The sequence below is a fragment of the Gavia stellata genome, chromosome Z (assembly GCF_030936135.1).
Source record: "Gavia stellata isolate bGavSte3 chromosome Z, bGavSte3.hap2, whole genome shotgun sequence".
Lineage (NCBI taxonomy): Eukaryota > Metazoa > Chordata > Aves > Gaviiformes > Gaviidae > Gavia > Gavia stellata.
The window spans coordinates 9954756-9979362 of NC_082637.1; the positions used below are offsets into that span (position 1 = coordinate 9954756).

At 46.6% G+C, this 24607-nt stretch overlaps 1 protein-coding gene across 1 annotated transcript; it reads right to left on the reverse strand.

Moving 5' to 3' along the window:
• Positions 1–9884: 9884 nt before the first annotated feature.
• On the reverse strand, positions 9885–24132 carry LOC104264535 (aquaporin-3). Its single transcript, XM_009821648.2, has 6 exons — positions 23992–24132; positions 14656–14782; positions 14366–14503; positions 12730–12848; positions 11753–11970; positions 9885–11055 (listed from the first exon to the last, which is right to left on the reverse strand). Exons 1-6 carry the CDS (start codon positions 24097–24099, stop codon positions 10887–10889), a joined length of 879 nt encoding a protein of 292 aa, XP_009819950.1. The 5' UTR covers positions 24100–24132; the 3' UTR covers positions 9885–10886.
• Positions 24133–24607: the final 475 nt, after the last annotated feature.

Below are 24607 nucleotides of genomic sequence, written 5' to 3' on the forward strand. Positions count from 1 at the left end.
CAGGGTGGTGCTGCTCTCTCTACTTTAAAGGCACACAAAGGCTCGTGCCCAGACCAGCAAAGGGTCTCAGGCGTGGGAAAGATCTGCGTCGCCTCTCCTCACTTCCAGGCACCTGGCATGCACGCTGCAGGAGAGACACAAGTGCCCTATAGCACAAATAGAGAGATCCACCCCTCCCAAAACAAGCTCTCATCTCCTGAGACCAAGGGCGGTCCCTGAGACTTTCAATCCTGTGTTATTCTCCCTTTGGTTATAGATACAAAACACAACATTTTTCCCTGGTTCTACAGCTCAGGATAAAGCCGAGAGCCCTGTTTTTTATCTGTTTAAATCCAACTGCTCTCACTGAGAGTGGGATTCAAGGCTTTAAAGTCACTGAACTAAAATCAAGCAGAACTATTGCTGCCCTCACCCCTCCAGGTTCAGGGTCTTCCTTGCTTTGCTGCTTTCTGTTCCATGGATTTTCCGCCCAGTAAGCCCAGCCTCAAAAGGAGGGAAGGTGGGAGACCACATCACCCACGCAAGAGCCTTGCATGTAAGGCGATTAGGGATCACACAGCCCTTCACAGGACCACTTAGCTTTTGAATATCAGCGGGGCTGGTACGAGAGCCAGCTTCTTCTGGCCAGGGATGCTCCAGATGCGCTGGAGCAGCATTGCTGCTCCTAGAAGTCAGGGAGCAGCTGAGCCAGGTTTTATTGGATTGTGGCTCTCCTGTGGACTAGGTGCTAGTACTTCTGTTCCCCTGGCTCAGGGGAGGTTTATCGGCATGGCTTCTCCTCTCCAATCGTCTTCTTTCCTCCTGGAGGGCCAATACAGCTGTAAACATTTCCTGAGTGAGCACAAGGTAAATGAGAGGAAAGGACTCAGACACACAACAGTTTGGCTGGAGATTACCTAAAGCAATGCAGCAAGAAAGGGAAAGCAAAGTTAAAGGGCAATAGAAACTCTGCCCTTCTGTGCTGGGTGGAGTTCAGAGGTTGTGAGTGAGCCCAGGAGGTTTAAGTGAAAATGTAATTGTTTCAGGGACTGAGCTGACGCCAGCCGAGACACAAAATTCAACTATTACAAGTTGTCCCAATGACTCATACCTGAGAGGTGAGTGTTACCTAGATATTAGCCGTTCGAGTTAGTTACCCATGCCCTGGGTTTGAGGCTCCTGGCCAGGGACAGGGCACAGTCATAATAAGAGCCTGACATGTGAAATGACATGTTTGTATGACTGACGCCTGAGTGTGCTCGGTTCAGATAGGACAGGGAAACCAGCCTGCCTCTTTGACTCAAACTACCTCTGTTTTAGCTCCGGTAGCCCAGGCTGAGCCTTACCTGCTGCATCTGGCAGGGAACGTCCACCTGGGGTCATTTCCCAGTTATGGGAGCCAGAAACCTGGGCATCTGGGGTGTTCCCTGCAAGGTTGTGCGGAAAGGTGGTATTGTACTCTCAGGTACAACTTAGAAGAGTTGAAGATCTCCTGGGACAAGCCAAGCCTGCCTGGCAGGGAAGTTATCTCCCAGCGAGAAAATTAGAGAAAGAAAAGTGTTAATTATGAGACAACATCACTGTTTCTCTCTGGGACAGTGAATGAGGTTGCCCCTCCCAGTATAAACCAACAAACTCCTTTCAGTTAATATGTAAATGCAGAGTTACTCCGGTTCCTCAAGAGAGCTGGTTTCAACCAACTCTGTCACAACTCAAACCAAACCAAGAAGAGTATCTGGGAGCTCAAAAGCCACCTCGTCCAGGTGGTTTTTTATTGCTCCCTGTTGCAGCTTTCCTAAAGAGGGCAGGGTGGTGTAAGTGGCTGTTGTTGGAGACAGGGTGCAGGGGCAGGCAGACCTTTCATCTGTTCCCTGTGCCATTCTTAAGCCTCTATGGAAATGGGCATCCTACCACAAAGGAAATAGAAATATGGAGGTTTGTCGAGTTTCTGCCTCTGCCCAGGCCATAGTTTCCTGGGGAGGAATTCAGTTCCAGTTCAGTGATCTCCAGGGCTTGACCCAGTTGCATACACATAGGATGCTCAAAGGTATCTGCATAGGGTTTGGAGCTATGACACAGGGCCTGCGGGAGACCTCAGCCCTTCTGGAGTGGCAGCTAGAGCCAGGCAGGACTCCCCAGGGCATCTCAAATGGCTCCAGACCCCTCCACTTAGGCATCTGAATTGAGCCCATAGTCAGCACAGTCAATGAAGCAATTCCGTTCTCCTTTGCAGATGGACTCAGTGAAAGTTCATGCTGTCGCTTGCCAGTCTGAGCAGAGTCATGAGCTCCCAGACTTCCCTCAGCTGCTCTTTGCCCCTCTTGCACTACAGTTGTCTCATGGGCTGCAGGGCTCAGATACGACCAGCTTCCGCACCCATCCCCTGTGCTGGGTCTTCCAACACTTTGGTGCACTCGTCCCTCCACCCCCTAATCCCTGGAGGCAGCACAGAGGTCTTCTCAGTGTTTCACCTTTTGTGTCTGGAGGCTGAAGACACCATTGCCTTTGTCTCGTGTCTGGAGGGACAAACATCATCCCAGTATCAGGAACATTCATCACTGTGGTGTATTTTTCAAGCTCAGCTGTTCATCTGGGTAGGCACAGTGCTGGGCTGCAGCGCCTGACGTCTGCTCAGCGCTTGGAGCATCTGGACTAAGAGGCAGCAGACATTGGTGAGAGATTTGGCAACACATCACTTTGTCTTCCTGTTGCTCAGAGATAGAGGAGACTCTGATATCTTGCATTTCCACTGGGAACAGAGCGATGAATTTAAGAGTTAGTGGTGTTCCAGGCACTGAGAAGGGGGTAAATGCTGAATGTCCCAAATTAGAAGAGGGTAAATCCTGTCAACAGATATATACCTACTCTACACTCAGTACTTTTCCTGCAGCAAAAGGGGTTTTAGCATGACAAGACCTGACCAGTCCCCCAGCTATCTCTACCCCACCCCATTTTTGCACATTACAGCCACACTACATACGATGAGGGTCACAAGACTCACAGACACATTTTCCCTCCTGGAGGTGGTTAGGTGGGACCATGTTGGCAGTTCTTATGTCTCATGACTTATACTTGGGTCTCAAGTCAGCTGCCACCAGATTAACACAAGAGGGGCACCAAGTCACCCCACGATACCCAAGTAACTTCTTGTGGGCACCCATGGCACTGACTGCTGGGCAAACATGGGCAACAGGTAAGGCATCCTTATCTGTGCTGGAGGCAGGAGGAAGGTTTCACCCTAGACTCCAGGCAAGAACTCTCCTCCTCTACCCTTGGGTCAGGATGGTTGGCTGCATTCAAAGGGTGTCTGTTTCCTCGTGTGCCACCAGCTGCAAAGTCTGGCATCACTTAGCTACGCAGGTCCTGTGAGCCAGCTGGCCTGGGCTGGACTCTTGGACTTAGATGCAGATGAGTTGTGTGCTTTAATTAGAAGATTTTATGCAAGCAAACAAAAGAAGTCAAATACACTTTCATTTGAGACCATCAAAGTGCAGGGGAGCAAGGGACATTTTATAGAAGGTTTCCCAGATCCCAGGGAAGATGTTTCAGCTGGTTCCAGGCAAGCAGCAGAAATTAGTAGAAAGCAAGTGGATATCCAGGGGAGGCGGAGGGCAGGGGGAGTAGAAGATGAGGTAGATGGGAACTGTGCAAATTCCCTGCAAGGAGCTAAGATAATTTGTGATCCTGAAACCAATAAAACCACCATTTCAGGCATCACATTCCTTGTTACATTTTCAGAGGTGTATCCTAGTTGGCAATCTTTAACCCGAGAGCTTGTTCTCCTTGTTGTCCTCCTCCCATTTATTTATTTCTCTTTCATTCACCTCTTTTGGCAGATTCTCAGCCCCAGCTAGACAGGTCTGCTGGTGAAATGCTTTGTTAATAGCCATTTGTCCTCAGATCAGCTGGCAGATAGACATCGAAGAACAACTAACTCAGGCTTAACTAAACTTTGTCTTCCGGAGCAGTTCAATGTGAAGGCTGCAAGCCTTTTTTTCATGTCCTCTGCCACTCCCTATCATCTCTCTGGGCAAAGAGGATATGTACTGCAGCTGGTGGAGCAGGAGCTCAACCAGTTGGTCCCCCAACAGGGCACTTAGGGAAGACAGATTTTCCTTCCTCAACTATAAATGCCGCTCAGCCTGTAAAAGAGTAGATAAGGGAGTAGAACTTGTTGCTGAACAGGATGAAGTCTCCATCGCCCTTCCCTGACACTCTCCCAGGGCATTTAGCAGTGTCCCATCTTGAGAAGGGACTGGGTTCCCAGGGTGAGCATGGAGAAGAGTGCTGGTAGGGCAGCTCCTCTCACCGAAAGGAGCAATTCAGGTGGTAGACCCCTATAAAATGCTAATGCTCATTGCCACAGGATGTCTCCAGGGCAAAAGGTAAGAATGGATCAAAAAAAGACCTCAGGGCAAATGTATTCAAGGGTGGTTACTAATTGCCATGTTCTTGATGGAACCTCCAGCTAAGAAAGGCAGTTCACCAGGCGTGGAGAAAGTACAACCAAAGGAGCGATCACACCAGGCTTGTCCTACCTCCTAGGCTTTTCCACCACAGCACCGAGACCTGGGAGTGGTGGCCCACTGTGGCTGCACCAGGCTGCAGGAGCTGGGGGTGAGATTTTATGTCCCGGCTTCTCTAAACGCGCAGAGAGTGATGGGGAGGTTAGCAAGCCAGAGCTGCAGCCAGCAAGCACAGACATCTCAGGCACCAAGGGGGAAAGCTGAGCATGAGAGGGGAGAAACTGCAGCAGCTGAAGGGAAGCCACCTCCTCCCACGTAGGAGTGGGGATGAGGGAGAGGTTTGTCTCCAAGACAGGGTCCCCTGCAAGAAGGACTGTTTTAAGAAGTCACCTGAAATTCCCAGTGTGACCAAAGAGTGATGGGGGGATTAGAGGAAACCCCACAATAATTTAAGACTCCTACATCACTTGCACTCAGGTTTACCGAGATAATTTGTGCGAGTGCAGATACCCACTCAGTGGGATTTGCAAGCACATCTAAAGGGATATGGCCACGTTCCCGTGGGTTCCACATATGTAGAAATCTGTTTGGTTTTATTTTCCACTTTCTTGCCCACAGGTATTGCTGATGTGCCACTGGGTACCTTTCCCAGTAAGGGAAAGGATCCAAAATTGGCTGTGTCTTCCCATTCATGTTGATGTAACTTTTCAGTAAGTGTTGTTTATGTTGGATTTCTTAACCTGCATAATTCCATGTCATAAAGTTTCTCAGGTGTCTGTGTATCTCGTTCAATGCCCGCTCTGTGCGGCTGGTTTTACTTCCAAAATACCAGACACCTCTGTACACCTACCATTTGTAAAAAAGAACCTAAACAAACAAACAAAAAAAACCCCAAACCCAAGGGATACAGGTACTGCAGGGCTGCCTGAAACTATGGCAAATATGGGATCAAGGGTTTCATTCAGTGGTGCAGCAGCTCTTGGCTTGGCTGTGTTTCGGTAACGTATCCGCACAGATCTATCCAAATGTCAATGCAGACTTTGAGCCGTTCATGCAGTCTGTGCTGTTTCACTTGCAGGGAGAGGGCTTTGACGCTAGTGGAGACGTGCTGCTTTCAGCAACCAAGACAATTTGATGTCAAGATGGGTTTATGGAGATCAGAAGCTGATTTTTTAAAATTCTTTAGAAATTTTAGGAACAACAGATCAAAACCAACTTTTTAGCCCCAAGCTTGTTACACAGTTTAGCAAGGGAACTCCAATTTTCATTCCTTCTTTAGACTGCTGTTAGAGGGCTTAAATAAACCTTAAATAGTCAACCCAGTTTTGCAAATAAAAGAATATCTTGAAATCTTTTTAGACTAGAGTTTGAATCCACCTCCGTACCCTGATTTGATAATGGTAAATACAAGCCACACCACAAAATTTTGCTGGCAGAGTATTTCAGCTGCTTCGTGAATAAAAATGTTGCCCTTTAGAATGATTGAGTCTTTCTCACTGTGGCTTTCACACCTTTATGTTATTGACCCTTTCTTTTCCAGTGGCTTTTTGTTTATTATTGTATGGCTAGATAAGAAAATATTTTCAATCTGATAAACCCATTTGGCTGTATAATCATTCTCCAGCCCCCTGGAGTGAGATGGTTGCTCTCACTTCTCCAGCCAAATTAATCTTTTGCAGCAGTGACAAGCCACATGACAGCAGCTGGGTTGTAGACATATTTGCCTGGAGTTCCTCACGTGCATACTCTGCACCCAGAGAAACCTCATGAGGGACATCGCTCCGGAACTGCAGCCTGCATGGGGAAGAGTAAAGAGGAACCTCCCGCTCAACAAGGAGTTTGTGGTGCCAGGAAGGGTTTTTATTATTCTTTACACAGTAAATAATAAATGAGGTGGTTTAACAAGACACGTGTCCAAGGCTCCTACAAGGCTACAGAGGCTCCTAAAGAGTTGAATGCCCACAAACTGAGAGGCCCTGGGAACACCAGGACTGCGGGCATGCTGGAATTGGGTGGTGGGCCAGGACTTCTTTCTGCCTTGACATATAGGATGAGGGCAAAATCCTTGACTGCGCAGGAGGGCTGGGAGTACAAGCACGACCTGAGCATGCAGAACTACCAAGGACTTACAGGAGGCAGCAAGGAATAGTCAGCCTTTATGGCCCAGTCTTTGCCAATGTTGTTCCTCAATAAAGCCTATCCCTCACTTTCTTTCTAGGAAGGCAGGCAAAGACCTGTCCTTCTCCTCTTCTTTGGCCTGTCCTGAGATAAAACCCTTGCAACAGCTTCAGGGTTTCTCTCTCATAATGGCCTTGGCCCTGTCCCCTTCTCCCAGAGAGCTGCCAGGTGGTTCTTTTTATTGGAAAAGGATGTCATGAACCAAGGTGAAGGTGATGGGGAGAAGGGAAGAGAGCAAGAAGCTGATGTGTCAGTGCTGATCTCCTTTGGGCACATGTGGACACCTGCTCCAGTGCAGCCCCACCAGACGTGCCTGGAGGTGGTCAGCCAAGTGCCAACCAGCTCCTGCATTCCCAGCACCCACCACTGTCAGATGGAGAGCTGAAACTCACTTTGGGATAGAAGAGCTGCACAAAGGGAGGCTGTATTATTCTCCCATCCGCACCGCAGTGCCCAGCAGCATTGGCCCTTTGGTTCGTGATGCCACCTTGCTCCCATGAGACAAAACAGAACAGGGTCTGGACGACATCAGCGCTGCTGCTGCCATTTCATGGATGGACAAAGCAAACAGACCTGGAAGAGCTTCCCAAGGCATGCATCTTAAGGCAGCAGGAGAACAGAGAACCAAAAGTAGGTTTCCCTGGGGCACAGCCGATGTGCCACCGCATTACAGCACCTGTAGCAAAGAGCTTAGACCAGCTGAGAACCGAGAGGAACTGAATACTTGGCCACTTTCAGCCTCTCTTATAAATTTCATAGGTTTAAAAGTCAGAAGGGACAATTCCTGTCAACTTGACCTTCTGTAATATAGAGGTCTGGGAATTTCCTCCAGCGGGACTTACTCTTAAGAGTACGGCTTGTGTTTTAACTGAGAGACCTTTTTGCAAGACAGGCAGTCTTAATTTGAAAACCACACACAACAGAGAATCCACAACACCTTTTAACATTTTGTTCCAGCAACAAATTACTCTCTCTGTCAAGCATGAATAGTTTAAATTGTAGATTTATTTCTTCCTACAAAGTAAGTATATTTCAATAGCTTGACAACTGGAGTTCATCTGACCTAAAACCCGGATAACTATATTTGGCCAGATGAGTCTTACCTCTCCAGCGACTCCAAAAGAAAGGCATTAACTACAAGATGATTCATTGCCTTTGAAATTTAGGTATGGAGAAAAAAAGAAAAAATATTTTAGTTTGCATGGGCCTGCCAGATGAATAATGCCCAGAAGCACTCTCAAGGCAGCTAAATTGAAAACAAACAGAACCACAATTTGCAGCAATTTAAGGGTACATGCTACCAGGGAAAACACCATCTGCAGTTAACTCCATCTTTCCCTCCCCACCCTTTAATAACATTTCTAGAGTTCTTGAAATCTGGCATAGCAAACTGTCCTGTACACTCCCTTCCTTAGATGGTTAGCAAAAAGCTGCCCTAATCATGTCTCATATGGGCCAGACCCTTCTAGAAGGTGAGGCTAAGTTCTCCATAGCTCCCCTTCCACTGATGGCAAGCTACACCTGCCCCTTTCCACACGGTAATGGATCTACTCAGCAGTGCTTGGCACTTCTTCAACAGATCCCAGAAAGGCCAAAGCTTTACACAGTGGGGATATGGTTAAGACAAAAAATTTAACCCAAAATTGGTATGGGATTTTATTTCAGTTTTAATAAGGGTAATAACATACACCATTGAAGCACAAGTAAGGCAAAGGTATAGAAAAAGGCAATTACTACACACCAAGTGGAAGCAGGAAAAATATGGTATGTGGCATTGTGGGACATGGTTTAATGGGCCTGGTGGTGTTGGTTGGACTGCATGATCTTAGAGGTCTTTTCCAACCATAGTGATTCTGTGAATGTACCAAATAAAAAAAAAACAAACCACCCACACCTTGAATCAAAAGTCATAAGGTCTGTAGTAAGAATTTTAATGCATTGATCAAGTCAGTTGAAGATACAATGTAGTAGAAGAGCAGAAAAAGGATCAACAGTCCTGAAGGGAAATGGGAATTGCCCTCTGCAGCTATGTTAGTTGATCACAGTAATATGCAAGACTTCTACGCAGATTTTTGAGGGATAAACTTTCAAGATAGAAATGGAATAAAGCAGTATGCTGACCACAGATAGAACATACCAAAAAAAACCTCAGCAGCTTTCTAGTTGGTGAATTGCAGGAAGCCACATTCATTCAGACTTCACCGAATTGTTTGGTATGGCATCGTATGGGAAGTTATGAGTTATTTTAAGGCAGCACAATTAATACAGGAAAAATACAGCAGGACACAAATCAGCCAAAGAGCAACAATAATTCTATTTATGGAGGACACAGGCTGGAAGAAAGCTGTTTGTGTAATTCTTTGAGCATTGGGTTCAGGTCTGTAATACTTTTCCTTGCATGACATAGCTAATAAAAAGAAGTGACAAGTGAAACATGCTGGGTAGTACTGGACAGTATGCCAAATGCAGAGTAGGATTTCATACTCAGAAGAACCGCATTTATTGAAAGAATAGCAAGATAAGTTAAATGGTACAAAGAGCAAGGGACAAATGCTGATCTCTTGTTCCTTTTGCCTGAAGAATAAGATGCCTGACAGCAGGACATCCCCACCCAATAGCCTATACTGTACTGAGTACAGGCATGCCATCACCTCCCACCTGCCCCAAAAGCCCAGCCCAAAAGGGAAAGGAATAAAACACAAATGGAGCATGTAGCTGTATTGCCTGAAAGGGTTAATTCCATTTTGCTCTTACATGCTGAAGAGGGAGAGGGGTTGAAGAAGCTATTGCTATAGATTACAGATAGCGGCTTAAAAATACAATAAACACTAGCATTTTACAGTGTGGGTATCAACATTTTATTTTTTAAAAATGCAAAAAAGAATACATCATTTTAGTGACTGGAAATGTGTACAAAGTTACATATTTCAAGGAATTCACACATTAAAGAAACAGGCTTTGAAAGAGTTTCTCTAATGCAGTGGCACGGGACCTACAAATTCTTTCACAACCGATACTGCTTGTTTCAAATACTCTGTAATAATATGGCATTGGAAGAGCCAGAGATCCCCTGAGATGCCAGCACTGCTAGTACAGAAGGTGCCTGACATCAGTCCCTCAGCCACGAGTACCAGGGATACCCCAGTAATTCTGCAAGGTAGAAAAGGAGATGCTCCAACAACACCATGCCATAATCTAAGGCCAGCACAGAAAAAGCCAACAGTATCTCAAAGCTGTCAGAGAATAGGCAGTCCCCACACATCTTTAAATTAACTCATCCCAACCCTGGTATTTAGTAACAGCTTTAAAGAGTATATTTATATATAAATCTATTTAAAAAAAAAATACTATTGTGAAATTTACATGAACACACACAACTTTAGCAACACCGTGTTTCCAGTGGAACTTGGCTGTTAGCTTCTTGCAGTTTATATACAAAGCTGATTAATTAGAAAGGCTGATACAGGGAGCCAAGCTTTCTTTCCAGGTTAGCCCCTGGCTAGAACAAGGATTTCCCTATGTGTTTTCTTCTAGGAGTTGGCAATATTAAAAATTGTGATTAGAACACCAGGGTGCAGTGGTTTGTAAACATTTTATCTTAATATTAAATTAAAATCCAGTGCATTCTCACTCTCTGCTCTGAAATTACGGATCAGCTGATTGACACAATGTTCTAGGAATATCACGGGAGATAAAAAGTTTGGCCAATAAAAATCCTTTAGACAGGTTATTCCTGGTGCCAAGTTATTGACTTTAGAGCAACATCAAGCATGAATTTGATCCATAGTAGAATCACAGGCAATTTTTTTCTGGGATGTAGGAGTTTCCATTCCATGTTAACAAAACAATTTCAGTTTTGCATGATCTCCACTCTACAGATGGGGACACAGATTTGGAGGGAAACAGTTTGCCAAGCTCCCAGGCAAGGCCAGCAACACAACCCAGAAGAGCTCCAGATTCCTGAACAACTGGCCCATATTGGAGGTGTTGGACAGCAATGCCCACTTCTCTCCTGACTCCTACAGTCCTCAACCCCCTTCTACTAGGGAAAGATTACATGGTACAGCATTTGGGGAAAGGCTCACAGGAAAACGCCTAAAGCAAATGCATCAGGGATACACACACACAAAAAGCTAGAATATCTCAAGACAGGAAAAAAACACCTCTTCCTGTTGCTCTTGAAGCTCTTCTTAACTCCTTCCTCATCTTTGCCAACTGCAGTCCTGAGTAATGAATATCTGCCCCATCTGGGTGGCAGCTTCCTCAGACCCTTTCCTTGTGCTTCACATTAGCCAGCTTGACTGTTTCCTGCTCAGAGGCAGGAGGAGAAGGCTCATCGTGACATCCAATCATCAGCTGATAGACCATCACTCCTGCAATGGCCCCAAGGAAAGGAGCAACGACTGGAACCCACCACCACTGTTTACCAGTCCTGGAAAGCAAAAAGAAAATGCAAAAGGTAAGAACTGCAGCCTATGCTTTAGGATATTCTTGTTTGGATCTGGAACAATGCAAAGTCTGGTCATCTCCAAACATCACCGTGACTTGCAAAAGACAACAGTACTCGCATGTCCATAGCAATTTCCAAGGCAGATATTGCCCCCCACTGCAAGTTCAGGTGACAAGCAATTCAGAACAGCTACTTCCAGAACTTCCAAGACTGTCTCTCCTCCACAAAAGAAGAGAAGCTCTTGCAGTGCCTGAACTAGGCACCTTCACTTCCCACCCGCTGCTTGCAAGAAAGCATCCCTCGACAGCATGTAGTCTGTACTGCTCATGACTCTCAATTTTCTCCAGCAACAACAAAATCCAACTATAACAAATGCTGTACATTTTCTACCACTAAAAAAAAAATAATTGTGATAGGCTTATGTTCAAGGTGCACCTGAACTTCTCATGGATGGTCTTAGATTTCATCCCTGATAGCAAAGTTAGGTCATTTGCTCTCACTGTTGAGCTTATACAATTTCTCACAAAATCAGAGCAGAGCAGTGTCTTTTAAAAATGTTTATAAAATCCAAAGATACCTCATGAGTGTCAAGACTCTTTATGATGCCAGAGCTACTACCTACTTAGACTGGTAATTTTTTTCCCCTTGATGCACCAGGTTTTCATTGGCAAGCACTTACCAGAACACTTCAGTGCCCCAGCCAGCAATGGCTGTGAAGAGACGAGGCCCAAAGTCCCTGGCAGGGTTGACAGCGTAGCCAGAGTTGAAGCCCATGGAAGTTCCAATAACAAGGACAACGAAGCCAACTGTGAAAGCCTCCAGCCCCGTTGGGACAGGGTTGTTGTAGGGATCGACAATAGCCAAGACACAAACGATCAGGGAGGCTGTGCCAATAAACTGGCAAAGGAGGGGGAAGAAGAAAAATTTAATCCAGATTAATCTTTTAACCAGATTTTTTTAACTCCTCTGAAGTTCCATGCATTTAGGACTCATTCTCTAAACTGAAAGAGCTGCACTAAGTCATCCCAAAGCATTATCAGACCACAATAGAGACTAAGCACCCACAGGAATGGGAGAGTGGAACATGCTCCTCCTGGCAGCCCACAGGCTCAATCAAGCCCGCACCTTTTTCCCTACCCACAGAAGAGCTATGAATAACTGTATGAGCAGCCAGAAAAGCTGAAGACATCTTCCTGAACATGCCTCCAACCTGCCACAGCTGGGTGGCTGCTGTCCCTTTGTGGTTGATGGCAACTTTAAGGAGGAGACTGTCACCTCCAACACCAACCACCACCCCACACCCAGTTAACCTCTGGGTTGTGCAACAGACACGGTAGTACAGTGGGAGTGAGGAAGAGCCATACTTCCTTACGCTATCGCTCTTCAGGGGCTGAGACCAAGTGGTATCTTTTTCACTGGTGACCTGACCGGTCTTGTGCGACTGGTTAATCCCCTTAACACAAGCCTTCCTGCCATAAGGGTGCTTTCTGGCTCTGCTCTTCCTATGGGCTAGTGAGATACCTGTGTCATCTCTAAAAACCTTTTGGAATATCTTCTCTTTAATTTTCAATTCATTCTCTAACTAAAAGAGAGGCCCAGAACCACCCCAGAAGATTCCTCTTCAAGTGCACCTTCATCCTCCCAGCACCCTCTTACCTGGTCAAAGAATCCATTCACGACGTCCAGATGCTCAGATGGGTAGGTGGCAAAGATACCAGCAGTGCCATTCTGTCCTGTTACATACAGCTGGTTGCTGCCAAAGGCCCAGATGGCATCTAGAGGTGACCGGGGGCGGGGGAAGAAAAAAGGTAGAGAGGTCAGTCATTTTCCAAAACATATTAGAGAGAGGACCCTGCTTGGAAGATGACTAAAATGTAGGCTTCACAGAACCATGAATATTGAGACAGAATTCCCTGAGCACCCCGTTGCTATGTGTTGCAAAGATGTTTGCTGCAGGGCACTCATTTGGAAAACTTAGGGTGTGATCCACCACAACATTTTACCAGCCAGGTTCAGATGCAGATGGCCCGAGTCCCTGTTCCTAATATTTCTTGTTTGCCAGGCACCAGGCAAGACTTAGAGCCAAAAAGTAAACACTAAGCTGTCTTCAAATCTCTCCCAAAAGGTACCCACATGCCTGTGGTATCAGTCTTGGTGTCAAGACATGAGATATTGCTATGAATCTGATCTGCAGCAAACAGGATTTGGGCTGATCTTGCACTTTCTTCAAAGCCAATACACAATTAGTTTCAGGTCTCAGGGTTGTGTTGTAGAGCAGTCAGCCCCTTGCCTACCACTATGTAGAAGCTGGATAACTAACCCAGGTGGGCTGTCTAGATCCCCTCAATGGTTATTGGAGAGAAAAACAGACACTTTCTGAAGGTAGATCTGCCATGGTTTAGGCAGATAAGAGGAGATTAACTCTTCTGAAGAGGAGACTTCCACCCACAAACTAGAAAGGTAACTGGTGTGGAAATGGAGTCCTGATGTTTACAGAGGTGAAGGTAGGTCCCCCTGCTTCTTTCTGAAGTGAAAAGCAGTTGGTGCTAGTGCGAGGGTGGCAGTTTCCTCCCTTCAGGTGGAAGCTACAGTGACCCAGATGGTCTGCTCAGCTACAGGGAACACTGCTCCTATTGACAGAAACAGACATCATGAGGCAAACTCTGAGTCAAAATATCACCCTTGATATTTAAGGAAGAGCAATTTCCAGCACAAAGAGTCAGTTCCTGCCCACTGAATATTGCCCTGTGATGAGGAACACCACTCAGGAGGAATAAATGCATGAGGAACTGGATTTCTAGGATGCTTTCCAAGAATCACTCTAAGGGCAGCAAAAACTGCTAGAAGTCCCACTGTCTGGAAGCTAACATGAGACAATGCAGAAAACATCCATGGTGAAGTCTTTATGTTTTATAAAGAAGGATAAAATGGCTCTGGAACAATGCACAGATATAAAATCTCCGTTACTACTAGTGTTTCATCAGCATTTCTAAAAGATCTGTTTTAATCTAAATAGTACCTACAAGAGGGGCCATCAAGTGGTCCGTGTTACAGTGATCATTACTCAAGGATAAGACTCGCACATTGACAATGTTGGCTGGCCCTCAGATTGATTTGAGCCCACCATCACCATGAGAACAGGAAAGCCCTCCCAGTAACACAGTAAGGAGGTTTCTCACATCTCTGCTCTGCAAGAAGGTGCTTCTCTCTGATTTAGGAACCAGCATCCCTGCAGTGAATCATGAAGAGCATCCATCTCACCCCAACAAACATAGAAAGTTTCTGCACTTACCATAGTACAGCCCAAAGACTATTCCAGCTCCCAGGAAAGCCCCCAGGGTTTGGGCCAGGGCATAAATTGGTAGCTTGATCCAGGGCTCCCGGGCCAAGAAGCACATGGCAAAAGTGACAGCTGGGTTCAGATGTCCACCTGCAGAGAGGTTGGTGGTTATTGCACTTTTACAGGCAGAATTTGGGTCCCAAAGATGAGCCAAGGGACACTGGTTTCCATACCAGTGCCACACAGGAAAAGCTCAGCAATTGTCACAAGTGAAGTCCAGCTTCCATGGAGCCACAACATACCTGATACCTGTCCTGAGATCAAAATGCCGAGTGTCACAGCAAAGCCGAAGGCCAGGTTAACAGTCAGGAAATTTCCATGAGTCCCTCTGCTGAGCACGATCTGTGCAACAGAGCCACAGCCAAACAGCTAGGAGGAGAAGAAGAGACTGAAATTACACTCTCTGTTTCACATCAGGGATAGCTGCTGACCAGTGCCTGCAACTGCTCCACTTACACTTGCATGCACCATCACAGCCTACCCCTGACTCAAAGCCTTCAAAGCTTCAACCTTCAGTCAAAGTATCTAGGTGTTATCTCCAGAGTCAGCAGGGAAGAAGAAAGGACAAAGAACAAGCTATCTCCTGGCAGGGGGGAACAAAACCAGGGCCAAAATCAAAAGCAAGATCAGACCACAATTCACATCTCCAGGAGACTGGAGGTCTTTGTCCAACCATCTAATTTTCAGGTGGTAGGTGAGAAGAATCAGCCAGACAGCACCCTGGACTGAAGTATTTACAGTGCAACTGTTCAGATGAGGGATCTGAGTACCTTATTGTTAAAAAGGCCAATTGTTTGACACAGTAGCACATAGATTGGCAGGGGACAATTTTGCTAATGCCTGAAAATACAGACGTGACTGAAGAAGGTCATATACAGCCTGATATTCATGGAGCCATCTTTCAGGTGGCACTGGCTGACAGCGAGGGATTACAGCTACCTCCTTGAGCTGAGGTACTTGCAGTTGTCCCAGTCCCAAGGTATGCTCTCTGCTGTGGGCACTCTGAGCAGAGCCCAACGCCATCCCAAACCAGTCATATCCTTCCTATGGCAAAACCATGTAAGAAAGGATCAGGACAACACAGCTGACCTGTCTCTGCAGCACCAACATGGCACAGGCACCATTAAGAAAAGTCCATATTCCACATACAGCCTGCCGGAGGCTTGGCCTTCTGTTCAAGATCAGGGGTGCACCAAGCACTTTGGGGGACAAAAGTTCTTTCTGCTGGGTGATAAGGGCTGTTTCCTAGTAGCTAAGGGAGGCATGTGCTCTTGCTCCAAGACATTTGCTTCAAACAGGTGATTCTTCTCTTCCCAACCACATCCAAAAGCCATCCTTCCTATGCTCACCCTTAACAACCCAGACCAGTTTCCCCTGGCAGTTCAGTTCATCACTCATCCAGCTGGAGGCTTTCTGCCTCTGTCTCTCCACTACCCACTATGTAATTTAAGGAGCTCTAATCCTGATCACCTCCATGCTTTTATCTTCCACTGACTCCACCTGAATTGATTCTTGGTGTATACCAGGGATTATCACATCAGCAGGTACTGAGAGCATCCTTAAACTAGGACACACATTACAGCCTCTTCCTAAGATCCTCAAATCTAGGGATCAAGGCTTGCCTTATTTCTACTGACCACATGCCCATATCTACATACTCATCAAGACTTTCTGCTTCTGTGAACTCCATCATCCCAGAATCACTCAATTGCCACAGAGGCAGTATCTGCTCCTAAGGGATAAGCCACCAAATAGGCATCAGTGCAGCAGGAGTGGCTCTCTTCGCCTCTCCTGCCAATTCTGGACGTGCCCATTGAGCAACGCATAGTCCAGATCAGGGGCAAAGCCAAAACACACCTAAGTCATCCCCTCCCATCCCCTTGACAACTGATGAATTACTGACAAAGCAAACACTGCACTTAGCCTGCTCGGAAAGGAGCAGCCAGGTAGGCTGCAGGCTGACTCACGAGGTGGACACTCTGTACACAGATGCCTCTTGACAAGGAGCCAGGTCCCCAACACAGGGCCTTGTGTAGAAAGAACAGAAGGAACCTGCAGAACTCATTAGTTAATGGGATGGGATGCCCAGCACTGCTCTCTACCAGGTGCAGTCAGAACAGCCCCTCCAATGCCCTAACCCTGAGCTGCCCAGCTGGGAAACCATGGCAGAGAAGACACCCAGGCAAAAGCAGAAAAGATGAGTCTTGTTTATTGTGCAACACACAGAGCCATCATTCCAAGCTATGTCCAAACCAGTGAGGGAAGCACAGCACCAACTGAGCAAATAAATACTGGCTAATGACCAGGGCGACATCTGTTCCTTCCCTTATCCCAGAAGAACCTCAGGATGCTTTAGGCAGAGGTTTGGAGAGAGTACTTGGCCGTGGTGTTCACCTCTCTAATGCCACACAGCACATCAGTCTGACCAGAGAGGGGGTGATCTCACAAAAAGCTGCAATGGGCATTTGAGTTTTGCAGGGCTGACCCCAGGTTCTCCTGATTGACGAAGGTATTTGTGTTATTCACTCTGAAAGAACTGGCAGTTCTGCAAGTGGATGGTGGTTGGCTCGTTAGCCACATACCTTTTGGTTGCAGAAATCACAGAGTAAAGTTTCCCCCCCTCCACCTCCCTGTTCACCCACAAAGGTCTTCCTGTAACCTGGAGGAAGGCCAGATCTGCCATTTCTCAAGCGGTTGTTCCCCATCCTCCTCTCTCCCCAACCTACACCTGGCAATAGCTCTCCAGCTTTTCCTCAGAAGAGAGTCTATGGGCCATGCAAAAACACCCCGGAGCCACTCCACAGGAGCATTACCATTATTTATCAGATGAGCCCCGAGCACTATTTGGCTTAATTCAGCGTAACAGCAGAAAACTTGACCCTCAGCAGATAAAAAGAGTAAGGTGATATTTAGGGACAGGTTTGAACTTTGACATGCATGTGTGCAATTCTGTCCTGCACTAGGGGAGTCCTCTAAGCATGAACATATATTCTCATGCATGACATCCATCCATGGCATTTGACTTTCAGGAACCAGATCAAATCATGCTCACCAGTGCTTTTGTGGCAAGTGGCTTGACATTACACAGTTTTGTGTAATTATACATGGCTATTATAATTTTTAATCACACCATTTACACTTGTGCTGCTTGCTAGTTTTCCTTCCAATTCCTTTTCCCAGGCCATATGAGACAGGAGACCCTCAGCATCCATTTTTTAAGTCTTCTTTTTCCAGTGCTCACAGAGAAGCATTTAGGAGCAGCTAGCTTGAGTTGAAAGGCAAGGAAGGTCAAAGAAAAGCAATTCAGCATTTATCCTAGTGGCTTTTAAGTCCATGCAATGGATGCAACAGTTCTTAGTCAATATTACAGCACTATGGTCAGAGGCAGTGGTGCACACCCAAGGCAGAGATGACCCCTCACTCTTGATTTTAATAACCTGCCTCCAACACTTTTAAAAAAAAAAAGAAAAATAAACATTACAGGAAGAACATCCCAGCCAACAGAAAGCCAGATTAGCACATGGCAGCAGTCAACTGTTATACCCCCATGATCCACTAGCCAAGTTCAAAAGCGGTTTTAAAGTGCTAATAAAACGATTGCAACAAAGCATTACTCTGATGTATTAAAGCTACTCTCCCAGGAGCTGAGGTCAATGCACCCATTAACCAGGTTAATGGAAGCCTGGTCCCTAATTTCATCTTACTGGCTCTAGCAGATCTAACAGGTTTCCCTGCCAGCAGGGAGGCTTCTCACTCCTCATGACCTGATCCAACTCCTTGCACTGTGAAAAATAACAAAATCCATGTTCTGCAGGATCCGCGAGTTGAACTGGTTCAAGGGCGGAGGGATTGCCAAACTCCAAAGCCTGTACAAGGGAAGGGACAGCCAGAAGCAGCAGCAAAACCAGGAAAAGGTAGCAGATCACTGGGTTGAACTTCACACTCAGGGAAACCTTAAACTCCCTGTGTCCAGGGCATGTTTGGAGACTGGCCATTTGCCTTTGTCACCCAAGGTAAAAACACCCTGTCTCGATATCTGGAGACAAGAAAGCTCTGGAGCTAGTCAGGGCTGGTAGGAAAGGACCTTGGAGGACAAAAAAAGTCCAAAAATCTAATGAAGAAGTGAGGCCACCTGAGTTTATAGGCAGACCTTGTGAAAAAGCAGCTCCATATGTGAACTTGGGAGAAAGGTAATGCTCAGCACTCCCCTGCACAACAGACGGGTTTCCTCCCTCGCTTGCCTCCTCTTTTCTTTGCCGGTGCTTTTTTACACCTCCAGGTGCAACACAAAAGGCCTGGATGCATTTGCTTTTGGACATGAGACAGACTGATCTCTAAATCAAGATGGGAAAGTTCTGCTGGCATAGCCCAGAAGGAGTGTTATTACCCGAGTTACAACTTTCCTCTTCGGCCAGCAAATAAAAACCAGGGATTAGGCAAGAAGCCTGCTGTAAATCTACCCTAATCACCTCAGTGGATGGGAAAGGCTGCTCAGCCCTTGCTGCCCTCTGGTTGGTGGGAAAGATGCCAGAAACGCAGTCAAACCATGGGTCTGCTCTGAAGGAAGAGCCCCTGAGATATTGATGGAAGATTTTAAGCATTAGACACACAAAGGGACACCTCTCTTCACAGCAGAGTGGAATTTAGGACTATCCTACAGTCCCTTCAAGGGCGGAGGCTGGGAGGGAGGGAGAGGACTATCACTTTACAGCCAATTCAAAACAACTTCCCGACTCCTTTCTCTGCTGCTCAATGTAAGAAGGGGTTAAAGACACTGTAAGTCTCCCCCGCGGCCTCTTGCTGCCCTCCCCAAGGAGCAGGACCCAGCTGGGTAGACCTGAAGGCAGATCCATCCCCATTGCTCTTTCTGCTCAAGCAGCATGCAGAGCTCTTTCTCAACTCCACGGCCCCTGCAGCCAGGACGACCTCCACCAGCCACAGAGACAGTGCAAGGAGCACCATCATTTTTGCCTTTCCTCAAAGGATCTCTTGAACAACCAGACTCGTCATCATTTACAATCTGCAAAGCAAGAAGAAACATTAGACCCCACAGTTGGGCTTCTCGTCCAGCACAGCTGGAGCCAGAATGGACAGTCCTCCAGGGAAGGGCAGCAGCAGATGTTCTGTCACGTTATGGCTCTTTCTGCACTGCGTGCTGTCCCGGAGCCAGGCAGGGCTGCAGGACTCAAGAGATAAGAGGGTCCAAGGAAAGTTGTGCCGCACGTACATCACGTGCTACAACAACGCTGCACAAAGCTGGGGAGATGAGTGGCACTCAGCACAAGAAACCTGAGCAACCGTCAGCAGAGGAGTTGGGCATTAGAAAGGAAATTCACTATTTTATCTTGTTCCCATACACACATGGAAGCAAAAACACTTATTCCGATATCCCTGGTATCGCTGAGATCAGGAGGATTTAGCTGTTAGGAAGACCTGTACTTCTGGTGGGGTTTTTGTCACAAGGTTGGGCACTGTTGGGGAAAAGCTGCCTTCCCACTGAGGGCAAGTCTTGGTGCCTGACCTGTCCCATTTGTAGGAAGGAGAAACCTCCCTGCTCCTGCACGGGGACAGTTTTGAACAGTTAATGAAAAACTTCAAGCTTTTCTGGTGGAAGAGGTGAGGGAAAGCAGCAGCACTGCCATTTCCCATGCCTCCACACCCAGCAGCACAGACCCTTTGCAGGGAAGGATCAGCAGTGCTCAATATGCTTACAGCAAAGATTTCCAGCCCCTTTCAAATCCTAGCAAAGTATTAAGAAAAAACCCCAAGTTTTAAAAATAAAAGTAAAAAAAAAAACCCACGTTCTCCAAATGCAACGAGCTGGGTAAAAGCAAATAGGCACAAATCGAACGACGACTGTGGAAACTGCCGTGCTGCCCCAGATGGCTGCGGGATGAGCAGCAACTTTAAGCTCTGCACTGCCAACAGTTAAATGAGGCTCCCTTCTCCTTGATCATCCCAACCACTTTGCTACTTTGGTTTCTGTGGTCTGCAGCACACTTACACTCCAAAAAGCTACCACCTGGCCACAAAGTCAAGACAGCCCTGATTGAAAAGCAGTTAGGAATTGTTTTGTTCTTTCTTTGTGCCTCTACAGCAGTGAATCACAGTTAGCTCAACTTGGAAATCAATTATAAACAGCAAGTTCCTTCTCCTTCAAGTATAAAAACCAAACAGAGCCAGCTTTGGTATTTACAGCCAGCAGAGCAAGGCAAACAGATCAAGGCTTTAAGGGAGGCACGGAGGCCTGCCGCTGGAAATCTGGCTTTAGTGAGTTGCTACAGTAATAACACAAACAGCAAGGGACTTGAAAAATGCCTTCAGCGTTTGCGTTGCTTAACTATTGCCAGCAAGCGGTGCTTCCGACGTAGGCATGAAGTTCAAACCTAAGGTACCGCTCGGAAAGTGCATTTTGAAGGGGGGGAGGAAAAAAAAACCAGTCATTTTAATTATCAGAGGATAGGAAGAATCAGCATAACTATTCTTGTAACAGTAAGGACACTACCCGCCGACTAAAACCACATTGTGCAAGGTGCTGTATGCAGCAAAAGCAGCTTGCGAGTAAAGAGCACCTCACCTTTGTGCTATTCAGAGCTTGGCTGCCTTAGTCAGATTATTTTTCATATCTTAAAAAAAGAGGCACTGTTTTGTTTTAATGTTCTGCCACCTTTACAACCTCCTTAAAAAACAAGAAAAAATAAAATCAAGCACTAGGTTAATTCTAACAGGCAAAGAGACTTTGCAGGAGTCTCAAATTGCTTTGCTTTAGAAGAGTTTGAGAGCGCTGCAGTCGTTATGCAAGTGAAAGGGAGGAGGGAAGAAGCTGAAACTGTGCCAATATCCACGGTGGGACAAGTTTTACATTACACAGTGAAATTTAAAGTAAGCTGCAAACTTTAAACAGTCTCCTTCCCCTCAGCTCAGGAAATTAATTTCAGTGTGAAAAAATACCAAACCTTAAATCCATCCCTAATATTGTTCTGCTCTAGATGTAGTTGTGTTCAGTCAGTTCCATCTCCCATGAAGACAATTTCATGGACCCTATCTCTTTCCTCAGGTATTTCATTGTCTGAAGCCCTTAAGAGATACTTACCAGGCTCAAATGCAGCTAAATGCATGCACACCCAGCCCAGCCTGCCGGCAGGGTGGGCAGCAGGGACTTTTGCAAGGTACAGAATGACAACCTCACTCCAGGGACTACTACCTAGGCCGTCTGAAAGGGGAAGAAAGTCATCTTCAAGGCCCTTCCTGTTTTAGGCAGGTAGTAAATAATAAATAGATACAAAAAATTCAGGTGGTAGGAAGAAAAAAATATTTTAAGTAAAATAAATAGAATCTGTAAGCGTCACTTCATTAACAGAAGAACAGTCTGGGACAGCTCCAAGGCAGAAAGGGATTGATGTCCAGCAGAGCCATACTGCAGGCTTGTTACCCTGGAACCCATTTCCCTCTCTGTATACCCGGTTTTTGCCTGCTGACAACCCAGGAGCATTCACCATGTTTGGGAATTTCCCATACCTTCTCCCACCAGCCCACCCCATCTTCTCCCACATGGACACAGTACCCACAGCCCACCATCCACGGCAGCGTTACTGCAGGAGGTCCCAGGTCACTTTTACAAGACTTATGAGATGGAGCTGAATGTGTCACTAAAACCAGCATTTTCTTGCACCCAGACATCAGCTCAGGAGTTCCTGAAGAAGGTGAGGGATCTGCTTGTACACTAACACACACGTTAAACGGCAGCAGGTGTGGTGCTCCTGAGGACAAGGTATGTGTTGCCCACTTTTGCCAGTGCATCAACCAGCCTTGCTGATGGGTGCCCATTACCACCCTCATTTTGGAGGCTGATTATTATTTTGGACCAAACCCTTTCTCGGGCTCTGAGCACATCCCAGCTCCTCTCTGCCCCAGAAAGGCAAGCCTGTAGGGAAAAGTAATCTCTGTCATACCAGCTAATACAGCTGGAAGAAGGAACAACATTTTTTGGATCACAAGCCCTTCTGAAAACTCAGATCCACATGGCTCAAGGCTTGCCTTGTTTCTCCAGCAATATTAACTTTAGCTAGCAGGACACATTATTCCTCCTTACAAGTCTCACCTTGCTTCAAACCTGAGACTAACTGCAGCAACATCAGTGATTCATAGACAGCAACTTTCTACTTGTTAATCACTTTCCTATCAGCTTCTACCCACCTTAATCCCAAATAACCTGTCTCTGAAAAATCAACAGGACTTGTTTGCAAATCACCAAAGCTGCGTCACTCTGACGATAAAGCCATTGCACTGTGCAAAGCTGCTTTCTTTTAAGAGCAGTAACATTTCAGGGGGACTCAGCTGAGCCCCTATCCTCCCACACAAGACCCAGTAGCCTCCTCTTCCTCATCAAAAAATAATCTTATTTATTAAAGCATAAGATAGTGTGTTGATCCTTTTGTATTGTCCCCAGCAGCACGTGCAACTTCATCAAACCTTCCTCCGCTTTCCCCTCCTCCAACTATTAGATTTCTCCCCAAACAGTCCTGCCATTAGTTACAAAGAGGTGTAAAGCCACAGTCACTCCACTGAAACACGTAGGATTGCTCTGGCTTTACACCACTTCAGAGAAACTTTCACCTGCAGGTATTCACTGCGTGAACACCAACTAATTTCTGCTGCAATATCAACACAACAGCCTTGTGGCCTGTTGGGCAGTCCTACATTTTTGGATGCAGATGGCCAAAGCCAGATATCCCTATCCCAGTTTTGCTGCACCAGTATTTGCTCCCCACTCCTCAAACACAACTGTCCTAGCTCTTCGCATCTGCCTTTGGACTTCAAAGCAAGCCAGGGCCACTCAAAACATCTTCAAATTAAGTCACTTATACAGGCGTCCACCCTGCTTTATTCCTTATAGCCCATCCCTTTAGAAATTGAGTACTAACACAGGCAGAAGAGTTTTGTTGGCATTCACCACTTAAAAACATATCGACTGACAGCCCACCGCTGTCGCACACATGGCGAGCGCAAGCTCCCAATCGGCTGCTGGCACAGGCTGCCACAGCGTCGTGCAGCCCCGCTGATAAGACCCTGGGGAGCTGCAGATGACAGCAAGAAAACCACTGCAGCAGTTTAAATTGTGGCTACTTCTTCTCCATAGGATGCACAAGGAAAACAAAGCGAGGTGAAGAAAAAAGCTTTCACTTCCCTGGGTGATGACACTTGAAGTATTTCAGTGCCAAGAAAATATTCCAGGGCAGACAGAAAGGAAGTTTTGCATGATCTCTGGCAAAACACTTGCTGCTTGCACAGAGACTTTTTTGCACCCTGCACTTTGCAGACACACAAAAGCCCCCAAACACCCGCCAAGCTCTGTAGAGCCCACCCTTTTCCAGCAACACCGAAGCTCGTCCTATGGCAACTTGCATGAAATTTTTTTCCTGCGGATAAGGACTTCTCTAATCCCCACAGGGCAGGTTGCACCAGAGCTGGGCTCATACCCAGTGCAAACTCTGCCAGCAGTGCAGACCCTTCACCAGGACCATTTCCTCCGGCACGGAGGGGTTAGGGAGCATCCCCGTGTCACAGCACAGACTCACCACCAGGATCAGCGTCCCCAGGCACTCAGCCAGCGCTTGCCGGACTAATTTGTTTCTGATCCTCAGGTGCTCCTCAATAGTAGCAAGAACATCCTTTTGCCTCCCCATCGCAGTAGACGTGCCCTTCGAGCAGTGTCAGGGAAAAAGCAGCAGCTGATAAAGCCTCAGCAAGACTTCATTCCCAGCAGAGCTGCCTTTGCTTATAAATAAGTTCTGCAACGCCTGACACACCTCCTGGATAACCACACCCCTTCCACCCTCTCCTCAAACCCAACATTTTTTTTCCTCCTTTTCAGCGTGAGACAGAGTGGGTGGTTTTCTTCATTTGCTTTATTGCTTGCACAGGTGAGCGAAGGATTCGGGAGTTTCAGAAGAAGGAATTAAATGTGACGTAGATGTCCTGCTCAAACCCCTGCTGTTTTCATCACTTACCACCTAAAACATGGGGCCATATCTGCCCCTCTCCAGCTTCAACTGAGGTCCTAAAAGACAAATACATGGACTGAGCAGTGTCTTAACCCATTTGTGCAATCACAGTACCCTGCTTTCAGCTTGCTTTCCCTCCCAAATTCCTGCAGGATGGCAAAGTGATGAGTACTCCTGCTCTGATCCAGAG

Coding starts and splice junctions, on each gene's coding strand:
- LOC104264535 (XM_009821648.2), bottom strand. CDS start 24,099: ATGGGGAGGCAAAAGGATGTTCTTGCTACTATTGAGGAGCACCTGAGG. Junction 14,783..23,991: donor TGGGGACGCTGATCCTGGTG/GTGAGTCTGTGC, acceptor TTCTCCTCCTAG/CTGTTTGGCTGTGGCTCTGT. Junction 12,849..14,365: donor AGTCTTTGGGCTGTACTATG/GTAAGTGCAGAA, acceptor GGTCACCTCTAG/ATGCCATCTGGGCCTTTGGC.